This window comes from Salmo trutta, chromosome 4 (genome assembly GCF_901001165.1).
Source record: "Salmo trutta chromosome 4, fSalTru1.1, whole genome shotgun sequence".
NCBI classification, from domain to species: domain Eukaryota; kingdom Metazoa; phylum Chordata; class Actinopteri; order Salmoniformes; family Salmonidae; genus Salmo; species Salmo trutta.
The window spans coordinates 37,361,949-37,378,355 of record NC_042960.1 but is presented as its reverse complement, the minus strand read 5'-3'; the positions used below and the strand labels follow the sequence as shown (position 1 = coordinate 37,378,355).

Here is a 16,407-nt window from a genome sequence, read left to right as displayed (position 1 = left end):
TGAGCTCAGTTTTGGTCTCAGACTGTAGCAAAGGGTCTGAATACTTATGTAAATAAGGTATTTCTGTTTTTTAAATAGAATATATTTGCAAAAAATTCTAAAAACTGTTTTCGCTTTGTTATTATGGGGTATTGTGTGTAGATTGATTAAATTATTTATTTATTTATTTAATCGATTTTAGAATAAGGTTGTAACGTAACAAAATGTGAAAAAATGTGAATACCATCTGAGTCTGAATACTTTCCAAATGCACTGTATGGTTAAAAAACTGAATACACTAATCTTGATGACGTTTGAAAAATCTGCCATGTACAAATTCCCAATAACTGTTTACTGTGATTTTCTCAATGCCTGTTGCTCAAAGAGCTCCGGTCCAAACTCTAGACACAGCGAAAGAAATACAGAAAACTACCGGTACATGGAAAAGTTGTTTGTTCTGTAACAGCACCCTAAGTTGTTACCTCCAGGAAGGTCGAGCCTGGCCTGAGGAAGACTGAACCAAACCATCACTCCCGAAAGTCACAGAGGAACTGGGACCCTGGCTCTGGTCTGATCTGACAAGCTATACCTAGTTTGGAGAAGCAGATATACAGAGCTCCACATCACAGACTAATGTACAGCCCCAACAACAACCATCCTATGAGAAGTGTTGAAGTGTCCAGACAGACAGTTATTCATCCATGTATTTCTGATTACCCTTCTGATTCTGAACTATGAACTGCACATGTCCATCTGCAAATGACTGGTCCAGCTCCCAATGACTGGCCAGCTCTGCAGTTCCAGTAACTGACAACAACCCAGATGAACGTCTCTTCTGACTGTCACTGACTTTACATCCATGGTATAACTGCTGTACTATACTGTACTATACTGTATTATCTCCTCACTGTGGTACAGAAGGAAATTCTCCTGTAACACAAAGAAGCAACATCAATGTATGGTGGAGGATCTCTACCTTATAGTCAAGCTTTTCTTTCTTAAGTGGTACTATAGAGTTGCAAAATGAGGTGAATTTGGATTTAGTGGGCCCGGAAGAATGGACTACAAAACAGGATTCATTTCACTTTGTCTTCGAATAGTGCCGTAGGGGTTCAATCTTTTTTCTATTTGTTAATAAAAAGGAGAGGAAAAAAATGTTGCAAAAACCTTGATGTTAATAAAGTTGAATAATTTGGTTTTTTATAATGTGGTGGTTGTATGGCTCTTTTTTGTCTATGTCGTGGACTTTCCATGTTGAGATTTGCCTGTACCCTGCACACACACATGCACAAACTTGCAGTCACAACTCTCTCTCACACACACACACACACACACACACACACACACACACACACACACACACACACTCACACACACACACACACACACACACACACACACACACACACACACACACACACACACACACACACACACACACACACACACACACACACACACACACTGTACCCTTCTCTTCCCACCCCCATCCGTCCATGGACCTGCTCCCCCTTTATTCATCCCCTTGCCAGTACAACAGATTGTGGTGGATACCCCTCCAGCCAATGCCTGCCTGTGCTGTGTCCATGGACTGCCTGGACACTGCTGTACAGCCACTCTGTCCTGACAGAACCCCTCAAATATTATGGTCACAAAATGGCATAAACAATGAATTGTGGTTTACAGTAGTCAGTGGGTACCAGCATTGTGACTAGGAGGATGTTGAGAATTGTTCAGATCTACAGTAACAGTTAGACATGTCAAATCAAAGTTTATTTTTCACATGCGACAAATACAACAGGTGTAGACCTTACAGTGACATGCTTACTTACAGGCTCTAACCAACAGTGCAATTTCTAAAAAATATATTTAAAAAAAGGTATTAGGTGAACAATGTTAGGTGACATGTTAGGTAAACTCCAGGTTTCAAAGAGGAAAACTCACTGTGTTGAACATAAAGATAATACAATTTACATGATTGATTCTTTGGAACTCATAAACCACATTCTATTGCTAAATAATATTTTCAATTGTGGAAAAAACTGATCACCGAAAGACTACAGTTTTGGTATTTGGTATTTGTACAGAGAAATTAGATGTCTTAATATGACTGAGACTTTATCATTTTTCTTTACATCATCCAACTTTTTAATGACTTATAACATATTAATAGGCTATTATTTGCAGGTCCTGAGTAATATAACAAGGCGGAGTCATAGCAAAATAGTGCATTTTGATTATTCTCGGTTGAGCGTTGGATACGCCCTCATTAATCTTTGTGAACAAACACGCACTGAGCATGCGTGCGACACTGGGTAACTTAATGGTGGACAATCTTTCCTGCCCATGGTGAATTGTGAACAAATAATCTTCTGCTTTTGGAGATTTTGAAGTAGCAATCACTCATTACTTGGTCGTCAAGCGTAAGTTAATATTTTAAACAAAAAAATGTGTTTGCTTTTAAGTAGCTAACTACTGATAAGTAATGTTGCTGAAAATGGTCTGCGCTCTTAGTCAAAGCTACGTTAGTGTAACGTACTAACGTTTCTTGCTTCTCAAAGTTGTAACGTTATCAGTTGTTGCGTTATACTTAACATGTTTGTCAGTATGACATGATACAACTAGTATTACTTTGTCTTTGCTATAGCTGAAATACATTATTAAGTAAACAATGATTAATTTGGCTAGGTTTGTAAGGCATCTTGCTAACGCTCTTTTCTGGGGGTTAGGTGACAACACTGGGCCCGTCGTTAAATGACTTGGCATTCAACCAATCACAAATGTAGGAATTCATTTAATCAGGATTTCGTCCAATCTGCAGGTGGGCAGGAACTTCGCAATGCGCTGACGTTAGCTGTCTTGAGGAATATTAGCATGCTAGCTTTCTTATGTTGTTGGACGGAAAAGTTAAGACAACAACACAACGTTAGCATCATACGAAGCTAGCCATCTATCTCACGGAGGAGATCTGAGTTTAGTAAAAGACTGGTTTACTGCGAGGTAACGTTAACTAGCTAATTTTAGCTAACTGTCTCGTTTAAATTTGAGTTTTGTTGTTGATGTTAACGTTAGGCATTTGTCAGTACCTAGATACTACAGCCACAAAGTTAAAATTGCAATATTGTAACAAGTCATTGAAACAAACATTTGCTTTTTGGTCTTAATTTAATGTTAGGCATAAGGTTCGCAGTTTGGTAAGGTTCGGTTTAAAATAAAATGTTAAGAAGATACATTTTAGAAATAGGCGGGGTTCATGGCTGTGGTAACTAGTGATGACCGGCATCTAGCTAGTTAACTAGCTAGTATGCCAAGAGCTAACTTTAACTAGCTAACGCGATGTTAGAATTCTGAAATGAAGTAATTTCGACGACATTATCTACCTGGCCCCACAATATGTATATTTCTTGTACTGTGTATTGGAGTGTTTTTGTGTGACGATACACTTCTGTAGTTGCCATAGTAGTAACGTTAGCCTAAGCAGAGAGCTCCTGTAAATATGTACATATACAATTATTTGTACGTTTTTTAAATCAGCTGTTTTGTTTTTGATAACATTGAGTTTTATTGCATATTTCGGGTGGTTTTGACCCACAGATGTGCAGATGGACTGGCAGGTAAAGTCATTATGGCTTAGCTAGCTACTTTAGCTGGCTAATTGTTTCTGTTCAATGATGCATCTGGACACTAGCAGCTTTTTTTGTGTCACCTGGCTGCTGGTTCCTGATCTTTTTGAAAATATCAATTGAAGAGTCACCTGAAGCTTGAGAGGAATGGAAGCTGCAGCAAAGCAGTGGTCACCAATCTTTTCTAAGTCAATATCACTTTCTTAGTCAAAGTGCAAGCTGAGATCCACCGCTTATATTTTTTGGGAAAATTACTTTAAAAAAGTAATCCTATGCAACATTAAGCTATTAAAAAGACTACTGTAGCAATGAGGTTTGTGCAGTTGGTTATAGGCCCAATATGTTATCACTGCATATTGGCTTTGCTTGAATTGCCCTGCCAATGCATTGTTTGTTATATTAAAACATTTAAGGTAGGATATATGATCTCAGTTGTTGTTGCATTACTTATGAGGAACAACGGAGTGAGCACAGTTAAATAATTTGCTTTATTTTACTGGGCTGATGGTGCCTGCATCTGATGGTGAGTCTCAGCTGAGGGAGAGAGCAGCAGGCTGATGAGGGTCCACCGCTCAACGTCCCTCCGCTTTCCCTTTCTTCTTCTGACGCTGACCAAAAAGGGACACTGTGTTCTAGCTGATGGCGAAACTTAGTTGCACTGCATTATTTCTGCCTCATGAACAAATTCATGCTGTTACTCCTATGAACAGAGGAAGTGAAATATTCCTTGATATTAAAGTTTCTAATAATAAAAATGAAAGCCTATTGATACACATTTCTACTCGTTCATTAGATACAATGCTGGTTGTAGCACGAGTACAAGTAGGATGAACGCACATTTTATGGCTTATAAAGTATTGACAGTGCTGACTAAGAACTTAGACATGAACTCACTCAAAAACAGCTGCTCTTTGCTGAATTCATTGACAGTCTCCCTAGTCTAGGGCTGACCCCATTTAGTCAACTGGTCAATTGTTTGGTCGATGGGCTGTTTTAAAAAAAATTAAGATATTTTACCTTTATTTAACTAGGCAAGTCAGTTAAGAACAAATTCTTATTTACAATGATGGCCTAGGAACTGCCTTGTTCAGGGGCAGAACGACAGATTTTTACCTTGTCAGCTCGGGGATTTGATCTTGCAACCTTTCGGTTACAAGTCCAACGATCTAAACACTAGGCTGCCTGCTGCCTCAGGTCGACCAATATTTTTTAGTTGAGTAGTTGCAAAAAATATATTTATTTTAAGGCACCTCTTGATTGATGACTGTCCCAGTGGACTAATCCATTGCGGAGGCCGCGGGATGGCAGATGAATATCAACAGTAGTACATTTACCGTTAATTCCCATTTGCAGAATGCACAACTTAGGCTACACTTGTTTGAGTTTGAGTTTATTTTATTTTTACAGGGACAGTGCACATTAATCAACGTTTCAGTAAAAGTGCCGGTTTTAGCCAGCCGGCTAATTTTCAACCGCAGTCCCTGGGCAGGTTATTAAAAACAATTACAATATAGACAATCATAGAACAGTGAGCACACGCAGAGTAACATAGGACAAGCAAGACATAGCATACAGACAGAGCAACATAGGACAAGCAAGATGTAGCATACAGACAGAGCAACATAGAACAAAAAGCAACAAGACAAAATCCATAAAAACAACAGTGTTTCCACACCTCACAAGCTACAGACAACAGACAACATGGAAAGCGGCAATACACAGCTAGGGATTATGTTCACAAATCTGATTGACCTTTAGCCATGTCTTCATGCATTTTGTGAAAGTGTGATTATGTGGTGCAGTTATGTGTGTCTGATGGCAGTGTATTCCAGACATGGGACGCTCTCACAGAGAAAGCGGATTTACTAAAGGTGCTTTTCCTTAAGGGAACTATACAGTCACCTCTCATGGCAGACCTTGTGGATCTGCTGCCATATGTTTGGATTTTCTGTTTAACAAAAATACTGAGTGGAGGGGGAGCCAGGCCATTTAGGATCTTGAATACAAGACATGCGTCGGTGTATTGCACCAGATTTTCCCAACTCAGGAGCTCATGCTTTCTGAGGATGTAACAGTGATGATGGCTATTGGGCTTCCTATCGAGCACTTTGAGAGCCTGTTTGTAGACAGACTGAATAGGTTTTAATGTTGTATAGCAAGCTTGGGTCCAACTAGTCAAGCAGTATGTTAAGTGGGGGAGTATCATCGATTTGAAGTACAGTCTTGCTACCTCTGTGGTCAAACAATTTCGTATAAATCGGAAATTAGTTAGGTTGAATTTGGTTATTTGAATTACCTTTTTCGACATGCTTTTTAAAAGAGAGGTTGGAATCAAGTATGATTCCAAGGTACTTAAAATCAACTTGTGAGAAAAAAGTTTTGGTTTACTTTATTCCATGTACGAGTTGTCAATTTTATTAATTGTGTTTGGTTTGGAGCGCTTCTTTCAATGTTGAGTAAGGACGCGCACCTGTTTACGCATAGAAGTAGGCCTAGGCTACCTGGCCTGCACGCAAATGTAGGCTTATAAATGTGCCCTTTTGGAGATCTGAACTAACCACCACTAATGAGCTTCTCCAAGTCATCTTTTCTTCACCTCAAACAGCAAGTAAATAGTCTGTTTGTACATCCATTGAGAATGACAGTGGTTCCTCAATGTAGCCTATTTGAACAATCTAGCTTCCTTTCCTATCAGTGTGAAAAATAAAATAAAAAAAAATCATTCTCTGATCCGGTGTAAACATCATAATACTTTTTATCTCTTGCGCAAATAGCCTACAGCTGTGTCTGTCTGGAGCTCACTGGCCTGGGAAACTCTGAGGACCCAGGATATACAATGTTGCAAGTTTGTTAGCACATTTTAGGCTGATACAATGTTTCAAGTTCCTTGCAGACAGGCCATGATATTTATTTTTATTATTATATTTTCTACCTGCAGGCTGCTATGTTTTTATTTGTTGGCTTTATGTAGACCATTTTCTTTACATTGTTGGCAATAGAAGTTAAGTTTTTTTTCTTCTTCTGGTTAGGCTATCTTGATCTCTGGCTCGAGTCATTTTTGTGTCTTAATTATTTAATCGGTGTGCTTAAAGCATCAGACAAGCTCAGTAGCTTACACATAGTTAATTTTATTAAAATGTGGAAAAATACACATTTAAACATTTTGACAAGTAGATTGGTCGAAAGAACAGACAACTTTAAATTTGTCGGGGACAGCCCCTACTCTAATCATGGTTTTGAAATCTCTTTTACACCGGCTTCATTACTGTAGACATGGTAATCTGAGCTATCCGATTGGCCAGCGATAGGCCCCGGAAGGCAGCGTTTGTACCTTCAGACGCACGAAATGGTTCAAAATCGGAACACTTCCCCTACTCGGCGCTCAGGGCAGCTGATTGGGTGCACCTACCTCCAACTTCGAGAATTTTTATAAAAAAAAAAGGCTTTATCATTGTTGTGTTTTTTTACAGAAATGTTTGGCGATCGATTAGAAATGCCTTGGAGATAGACCAGTCGATTGCGATCGACCGGTTGGTGACCACTGGAGGAAAGGAATGCAGTACTGAGGCAGAAGGTTCGTAGTGAGGACGACTGACTACTACTCTGAACTGTATGTGGTGAGCTTTCTGGCGCCCAGAGCTGCTGAGGCATCACCTAAGTGGGTGCCATACATTGTGAAGGAGGAGGTCCAGTAGCTACATAACTCAGGCTGGTTCACAGAGTAGTCCTCTACATCAGTGTTTCCCAACTGGGGTATGTGGGAAGATAAAAAAAAAAAAATATGTTTAAAAAAATGTTACTTAAATCTTAATTGGTAGGAAAACATTTACTCAGGTGTGAAATTAATGAGTATTTTATATTTATAGGCCTACTTTTTTAAACTTTAGTTTCACTGCGTGTGCATTGCTCTCTGTCCTTTGCCCTCCTGCCTGTTGGCTCAATGGTTGATGCTCTGCTTGCGCTAAGTGCAGGTGATCCTTTGTTCCGTGCGCTAGAGTGCCTGCTGCTGTTTATCCTCACAGAAACTATGATTCATTAAACAGCAACTGATGCACTGAAGACTGTACCATTGTCAAATAACACAGTGTGCCGTTGGATCGATTACATGGGCGTTGATCAAGTGGTAGAAAAAATAATTCCGGTCCATTTTCTCTGCAGTTGGGATGAATCGACTTATGTCAGTGGAAGCCCAGTTGATTGCGTTTGTGCGACACAGAAACATTTTGGAAATGAATGAGCACATTCTGTTCTGCAAGACCGGGAGAACTACAGGTGTGGATGGTTTTCACATTGTTGCTGTTTTGTGACGCAGTGAAAGTGATTAACTTTATCCAGTCCATGCCTCTGAATTACAGGCTGTTTGAAAGGCTCTGTGATGAGTGAGAATGAGCACCAGCAGCTACTGCTTCACGCTGACGTCCGTTAACTATCCAGAGGGAAAATGCTAGTGGCTTTTTGAGCTGCGCGCCGAAGGAAGTGATTTTCTGTCTGAGCACTCACACCCCATTGTGGCTGTGTTCGAGGACACTGACTGGGGAGCCTGCTTTGCCTATCTTGCTGATGTGTTCAGCACACTGAACAACCTGAATATTATTCTGCAAGGTAAAGACACACACATTCTAAACATGTATGACAGTGTGTGGATTCATGAAGATCAAACTCTAGGAAAGGAAATGTGAAGATGGGGATATAAGTTGTTTCCAGCAGCTTGACCCCTGCCTTTCTACAGGTGATGTTGGCAGAGCTCCTATGGTGCAAATGGTAAGCTCACATTTATCCAAACTCAGTGAGTTCAACTCTTACTTCCCTGACATTGAAAACAAGTCTCCCAAACTTGACTGGGTGCGTAAACCCTTTTTTTTAATATTTTTTTATTTTTTGTAAAATGTACACCTAATCTATGAATCACGTCAGTCGCACGGGCATGAGGGGGTACTTCAGGCAGGTCAGTGTTTTCATGATGTACCTGTATTGCTTTGTTTTTTGAGGTTGAGGTTATAAAACACACTATAGAAATTCTATTTATTCTTATATAACGTTAGGGGGTGAAGCTATTGCATGTGCTAATAAAGTGTAACTGTTAAATGCTGAGATTGCATTATTAGATCATTTGCTAGTTAGTTTCCATAGTAGGATGAACTTTGTGGGTGTGTGAAACTTACTCCTCAGCCTGAAGTGTCCCCACTTGCACCGCCGAATTGCTAGCTTTTCGTGTGGCACCATCTGGTAAGAGCACATCAGGAGGGAGGTGATGTGTGCTTGCAAGGCAGAGGTCCTGAGTTCGCGCCAGGTATGGGCCAAATCGGAAGGAAGTGGTACTCGCTAAGCAAGCAGTGTTATGTCGTTTACACACAAACAGTAGGGGGCGACAGGTGGTCGAGACTACATGTTATCAACGATGCAATGCCACAGTAGCTACAGTCCATTAATTATTCCTGATATAATTTATACAAAGACAAAAGTCACAAATGCTATAGCACAACGGCAGAGTCATGTCTTAAGTGTAAAACTAACAGTGACTTAATGATTCATGCCTTCTGGGAATGCTATGAAGTCAAAGTTATGGGCGGAATTAGGAAGTTGGTAGTCAGAAGTTTTAGATTAAAAAGTACATTTATATTGTATCGGCATATTTCAAGAAATGGCATATGAGGGTGTGGTGAGATGCACAATGGGTTGGACTATACTTTTCTCGTTGATCATTTTGAAAACTTTTGTTTAAAACTCAATCAAATGACCCTCAATTGTTAAGACAATGCATTTCATTCATGCACTATTTAAATATAAAAAAAAGTGCTACAGATAGAAAGAGAAATGAGGTCATATGGCATAGTCTTACAAGCACTAGAAGTTGAAACGGTGGGGATGTGGGTCTGAGCAGGTGTTATGTCAGCAATGTTTGTTTGTCTGTCTTTTGTCTTACGGTTCCTATTGTTTAAAAAATAAATGAAAAAAATATTACGAAAATAAATACAAATTATTCCTGATAACTAGACCCATGTGAGAAGCCCTCAAACTTAAAGGAAAAATCAGCCCAAAACCACTAAATATGTGAACAATGTTTTTGTTTCATTTTGGCATTTTAAAATAAGGTTGGTAGCAACATGGAAAATCTCTTGTTGAAATCTGTTGCAGCTCAAATTGACTACAACATCTGCAATGCAATGCCCTCTATGGTTGGGCTGGCTGGCTAGCAAGGAAACATAGCTACACACAATAATACCAAGGACAAGATCAGCATGTAACGTAGCTAGTTAGTGCAGTTTGTTTAGGCAATTTTTTTTACAGCTATCAATTCAGGAGTCTACAATCTCACCATGGTCAATCTGCAGATCGATGTGCCTCACAGGATAGAGTCTGACATTCGCAATGGCAGATATACCTTTGAAGAGAGAGGGAAATGTTGCCCATGCAAAGGGTCGCACGGTACATTCTGGTTGATTCTGGTAAAAGAAGCGCTCTCCATCAATTCAAATTTTATTTGTCAAAAGCGCCAAATACAACAGGTGTGACATGCTTACTTACACGCCCTTAACCAACCATTGCAGTTCACATAACAGTAATGATGCTATATATAGGGGGGTACCAGTACCGAGTAAATGTGTCGGGGTACAGGTAGTCGAGGTAATTTGTACATGTAGGTAGGGGTAAAGTGACTATGCATAGATAATGAACAGTGAGTAGCAGCAGTGTAAAAACAAAGGGGGGTGGTGTAAATGTGTAAATAGTCCGGGTGGCCATTTGATTAATTGTTCAGCAGTCTTATGGCTTAGTGGTAGAATCTGTTAAGGAGCCTTTGACAATTTTTGGGGGCCTTCCTCTAACACCGCCTAGTATATAGGTCCAGGATGGCAGGAAAGCTTGGCCCCGGTGACGTACTGGGAAGTACGCACTACCCTCTGTAGCACCTCACGGTTGAATGCCAAGCAGCCACCATACCATTTTTTACATGCAATTTTTAATTATTAAGTGGTCTGTATGTTGGCAGCAGCCACTCAATGTTAGTGATGGCTGTTTAACAGTCTGATGGCCTTGAGATAGAAGCTGTTTTTCAGTGTCTCGGTCCCAGCTTTGATGCACCTGTACTGACCTCGCGGATGATAGCGGGGTGAACAGGCATTGGCTTGAGTGGTTGTCCTTGATGATATTTTTGGCCTTCTTGTGACATCGGGTGGTGTAGGTGTCCTGGAGGGCAGGTAGTTTGCCCCCGGTGATGCGTTGTGCAGACCTCACTACCCTCTGGAGAGCCTTACGGTTGTGGGTGGAGCAGTTGCCGTACCAGGCGATGATACAACCCGACAGGATGCTCTCGATTGTGCATCTGTAAAAGTGATTTGTTATGCATTTGTGTGCTGGACGTTGTCCTGAGATAATCGTCTTTTTGTCCTCAGTAAAGTATTTTTGAAATCTGACACCTTGGTTGGATTAACAACAAGTTAAGCTTTATTTTGATGTATTGCACTTGTGATTTAATGAAAGTTTAATATTTATAGTAATTTAATTTGAATTTGGCGCTCTGCCATTTCACCGGCTGTTGGCCAGGTGGGACGCTACCGTCCCCACTGATCTGCAAGAAGTTAAACAGGTCAAGATTGCGTCAACAAGGCGCCGACAGAGATGGTCGCTTCGTGTTCTTAGGAAACTATGCAGTATTTATGTATTTCTTACACTGTTACCCCAGGAAATCTTAAGTCTTATTACATACAGCTGGGAAGAACTATTGGATAAGAGGCAACATCAACTTACCAACATTACGACCAGGAATAAAACTTTCCCGAAGCGCTCCCGAGTATACTACACGCCAATGTCCAGTCTCTTGACAACAAGGTAGACGAAATTCAAGCAAGGATTGCCTTCCAAAGAGACAGAGATTGTAAATCATAAACTACTTCCATATACACTGACTATGCAAAACAGCTCTTTAACACAAAATGATAAGTCAGAGGTGAAGCATTGGCTATCAAAATGTGATGCAATTAACACAGACATCAGATCAACACCAAAAACACATGTTCTCTCTTGTCCAGTGTCTGCAGATCAGAGCGACTCCAGGATGGCAACAGACACTGCATCCCAGCAGACTCCTGGTTCCAAGATCATGACCTTTCACCCTTCCATGGAGGAGTTTAAGGACTTCAGCCGTTACATCGCCTACATGGAGTCACAAGGAGCTCACCGAGCTGGAATGGCTAAGGTTAGTGTGTGTGTGTGTGTGTGTGTGTGTGTGTGTGTGTGTGTGTGTGTGTGTGTGTTTCTGAAGATCATACGCATAAACATTCATCATTCTATGTTTCAAATGTTTATATCCCATTCTATAAAGAATACACTCTGCATAAATTAAGACAATGCTATGTTTGTGTGTGTTGCAGGTTATTTCACCCAAAGACTGGAAGCCCAGACGTACCTATGATGACATAGATGACCTGGTGATCCCTGCTCCTATACAGCAAGTGGTGACTGGCCAGTCCGGTCTCTTCACACAGTACAACATCCAAAAGAAACCCATGACCGTCCGAGAGTTCCGCAAGACTGCCAACACAGACAAGTGAGCTTTCACACTGTTAAAGACAGTACTCATTTTTAACATAGTTATACACATGGTTGTAATATAGTACATACACATTGTTAACATAGTTCTACACATGGTACATGTTATAGGACACGATGCATAGTTATAGGCTACACATGGTTGTAATATTGGTTTTATTTCTCAAAACACTGTTGAAGCCATGGATCACAGGCAACAGCCACACTGAGCTAAAGGCTAGAACGAGAAACTAATCCGTACGCTTATAAGAAATCCCGCTGAACCATCAAACAGGCAAAGCGTCAATACAGGACTGAGATTGAATCCTACTATACCGGCTCTGACGCTCGTCGGCTGTGGCATGGCATGCAAACTATTATGGACTACAAAGGAAAACCCAACCGCGAGCTGCCTAGTGACGTGAGCCTACCAGACGGGCTGAATGCCTTTTATTCTTGCTTCGAGGCAAGCGACACTGAAGCATGCATGAGAGCACCAGCTGTTCCGGATGACTGTGTGAGCACGCTCTCCGTAGCCGACGTGAGCAAGACCTTTTAAACAGGTCAACATTCAAAAGGCTGCGGGGCCAGAAGTGGACCAACTTGCAAGTGTCTTCACTGACATTTTCAACCTTTCCTTGACTGAGTCTGTAATACCTATATGTTTCAAGCAGACCACCATAGACCCTGTGCCCAAGAAAGCGAAGGTAACATGCCTAAATGACGACTACCCCGTAGCACTCGCATTGGTAGCCATGAGGTGCTTTGAAAGGCTGGTCATGGCTCACATCTACACCATCATCCCAGAAACCCTTGACCTGCTCCAATTTGCATACCGCCCCAACAGATCCACAGATGACGCAATCTGAATTGTACTCCCCACTGCCTTTTCCCACCTGGACAAAGGAACGCCTACAGAAAGTATTCAGACCCTGGACTTTTTCTACATTTTGTTACATTACAGCCTTATTCTAAAATTGATTCGATTATTTTTTTTCCCTTAATTAATCTACACACTTTTTTGCTAACTGATATTACATTTACATAGGAATTCAGACCCTTTACTCAGTACTTTGTTGAAGCACCTTTGTCAGTGATTACAGCATTGAGTCTTCTTGGGTATGACGGTATTGCGTTATTGACTGTACGTTTGTTTATGTGTAAGTCTGTTATTTTGTCGCACTGCTTTTCTTTATCTTGGCCAGGTCACAGTTGTAAATGAGAACTTGTTCTCAACTGGCCTACCTGGTTAAGTAAAGGTGAAATAAAAAAATAAATAAAAACAAGCTTGGCCCAACTATATTTGGAGTTTCTCCCAATCCTCTCAAGCTCGGTCAGGTTGGATGGGGAGCGTTGCTGCACAGCTATTTTGAGGTTTCTCCAGAGATGTTTGATTAGGTTCAAGTCCGGGCTCTGGCTGGGCCACTCGTGGACATTGAGACTTGTCCCGAAGATTCTCCTGCATTGTCTTGGCTGCGTGCTTAGGGTCGTTGTCCTGTTGGAAGGTGAACCATTGCCCCAGTCTGAGGTCCTGAGCGCTCTGGAGCAGGTTTTCATCAAGGATCTCTCTGTACTTGGCTCCGTTCATCTTTCCTTCAATCCTGACCAGTCTCCCAGTCCCTGCTGCTGAAAAACATCCCCACAGCATGATGCTGCCACCCATGCTTCAGCATAGGGATGGTGCCAAGTTTCCTCCAGATGTGACGCTTGGCATTCAGGCCAAAGAGTTCAATCTTGGTTTCATCAAACCAGATAATCATGTTTCTCATGTTCTGAGGGTCCTGTAGGTACCTTTTGGCAAACTCTAAGCAGGCTGTCATTTGCCTTTTACTGAGGAGTGGCTTCTGTCTGGCCACTCTACTGTAAAGGCCTGATTTGGTGGAGTGCTGCAGAGATGGTTGTCCTTCTGGAATGTTCTCCCATCTCCACAGAAGAAGTCTGGAGCTCTGTCAAAGTGACCATCGGGTTCTTGGTCACATCCCTGACCATGGCCCTTCTCCTGATTGCTCAGTTTGGCTGGGCGGCCAGCTCTAGCAAGAGTCTTGGTGTTTCCAAATGTCTTCCGTTTAAGAACGATGGAGGCCACTGTGTTCTTGGGGACCTTCAATGCTGCAGACATTTGTTTTGGTACATTCACTAGATTTATGCCAACACAATCCTGTCTCGGAGCTCTACGGACAATTCCTTCGACCTCGTGGCTTGGTTTTTGCTCCAACATGCAATTGTGGGACAATATGTAGACGGGCGTGTGCCTTTCCAAATCATGTCCAATCAATTGGATTTACCACCGGTAGACTCCGATCAAATTGATCATCCATGAGATGTTTCTACAATGGAAACAGTATGTACCTGAGCTCAATTTCGAGTCGCATAGCAAAGGGTCTGAATACTTATGTAAATAAGGTATGTTTTGTTTATTATATATTAGGAAATATATTGACGTGTTTTCGCTTTGTCATTATGGGGTGTTGTGTTTGGACTTCTTTTCTTGGATCCATTTTAGAATAAAGATTTATAGTAACAAAATGTGGATAAGTCTAGGGGTATGAATACTTTCTGAATGCAGTGTTTTTTTATTTGTAAATTATAAATATTGATACATTACTAGCTCAAACGCAATCTGCGAAGATGATTTAATTGCATATCAGTTAATGGCTCAGCACTGCTACATAGTACATACACCAAAGTAGGCTTTGGCCATATCCAGATTTTCATATTGTCATACCGTCCTGCTCATCCCTGGATTTACGGTATTACCGGCATGGCCCATGAGGGGTGGCAAAAAAGTTAGCGCATCCCATTGGGGCTCTTACCAGAATGCTAACAAAATTAGCACAAACTAATAGTGACATTACATACAGTTGTGGCCAGAAGTTTTGAGAATTAAAATATTTTTGTCACAAAGTCTGCTGCCTCAGTTTGTATGATGGCAATTTGCATATACTCCAGAATGTTATGAAGAGTGATCAGATGAATTGCAATTAATTAAAAAGTCCCTCTTTGCCATGCAAATGAACTGAATCCCCCAAAAACAATCCCGCTGCCTTTCAGCCCTGCCACAAAAGGACCAACTGACATGTCAGTGATTCTCTCATTAACACAGGTGCGAGTGTTGACGAGGACAAGGCTGGAGATCACTCTGTCATGCTGATTGAGTTTGAATAACAGACTGGAAGCTTCAAAAGGCGGGTGGTGCTTAGAATCATTGTTCTTCCTCTGTCAACCATGGTTACCTGCAAGGAAACACGTGCCGTCATCATTGCAGCTGCGGGATCGAGGCACCACCAGTACAGAGCTTGCTCAGGAATGGCAGCAGGCAGGTGTAAGTGCATCTGCATGCACAGTGAGGCAAAGAGTTTTGAAGGATGGCCTGGTGTCAAGAAGGGCAGCAAAGAAGCCATTTCTCTCCAGGAAAAACATCAGGGACAGACTGATATTCTGCAAAAGGTACAGGGATTGGACTACTGAGGACTGGGGTAAAGTCATTTTCTCTGATGAATCCCTTTTCCGATTGTTTGGGGCATCTAGAAAAAAGCTTGTCCGGAGAAGACAAGGTGAGCGCTACCATCAGTCCTGTGTCATGCCAACGGTAAAGCATCCTGAGACCATTCATGTGTGGGCTTGCTTCTCAGCCAAGGGAGTGGGCTCACTCACAATCTTGCTTAAGAACACAGGCACAAATAAAGAATGGTACCAACACATCCTCCGAGAGCAACCTCTCCCAACCATCCAGGAACAGTTTGGTGACGAACAATGCCTTTTCCAGCATGATGGAGCAACTTGCCATAAGGCAAAAGTGATAACTAAGTGGCTCGGTGAACAAAACATTGATATTTTGGGTCCATGGCGAGGAACTCCCTAGACCTTAATCCCATTGAGAACTTGTGGTCAATCTTCAAGAGGCGGGTGAACAAACAAAACCCAACAAATTCTGACAAACTCCAAGCATTGATTATGCAAGAATGGGCTGCCATTAGTCAGGATGTGGCCCAGAAGTTAATTTACAGCATGCCAGGGCGGATTGCAGAGGTCTTGAAAAAGAAGGGTCAACACTGCAAATATTGACTCTTTGCATCAACTTCATGTAATTGTCAATAAAAGCCTTTGACACTTATGAAATGCTTGTAATTATACTTTAGTATTCCATAGAAACATTTGACAAAAATATCTAAAGACACTGAAGCAGCCAGCTTTGTGAAAATGTATATTTGTGTCATTCTCAACTTGTGGCCACGACTGTGGACGGTGTTTAGCTAAACGGCAATGAGTGAAAGCTAAC

General features: G+C 41.4%; 1 protein-coding gene across 8 annotated transcripts in view; it reads left to right on the top strand.

The window, feature by feature from the left end:
* The first annotated feature begins 2,265 nt into the window (after window positions 1-2,265).
* LOC115192313 (lysine-specific demethylase 4A-like) overlaps window positions 2,266-16,407 on the top strand; it is a 63,610-nt gene continuing 49,468 nt past the window's right edge. The window contains exons 1-5 of one of the 8 annotated variants that reach the window (XM_029750659.1): window positions 2,266-2,402; window positions 7,073-8,204; window positions 8,332-8,363; window positions 11,630-11,796; window positions 11,972-12,147. In XM_029750659.1, coding sequence (XP_029606519.1) covers window positions 11,656-11,796; window positions 11,972-12,147 — 317 coding nt within the window. In that variant the 5' untranslated portion in view covers window positions 2,266-2,402; window positions 7,073-8,204; window positions 8,332-8,363; window positions 11,630-11,655. Of the gene's footprint in view, window positions 2,403-2,816; window positions 2,980-7,072; window positions 8,205-8,331; window positions 8,364-11,397; window positions 11,430-11,629; window positions 11,797-11,971; window positions 12,148-16,407 lie in introns of those variants that run through there. The other 7 variants (XM_029750661.1, XM_029750662.1, XM_029750663.1 and 4 more) reach the window with 7 other exon arrangements.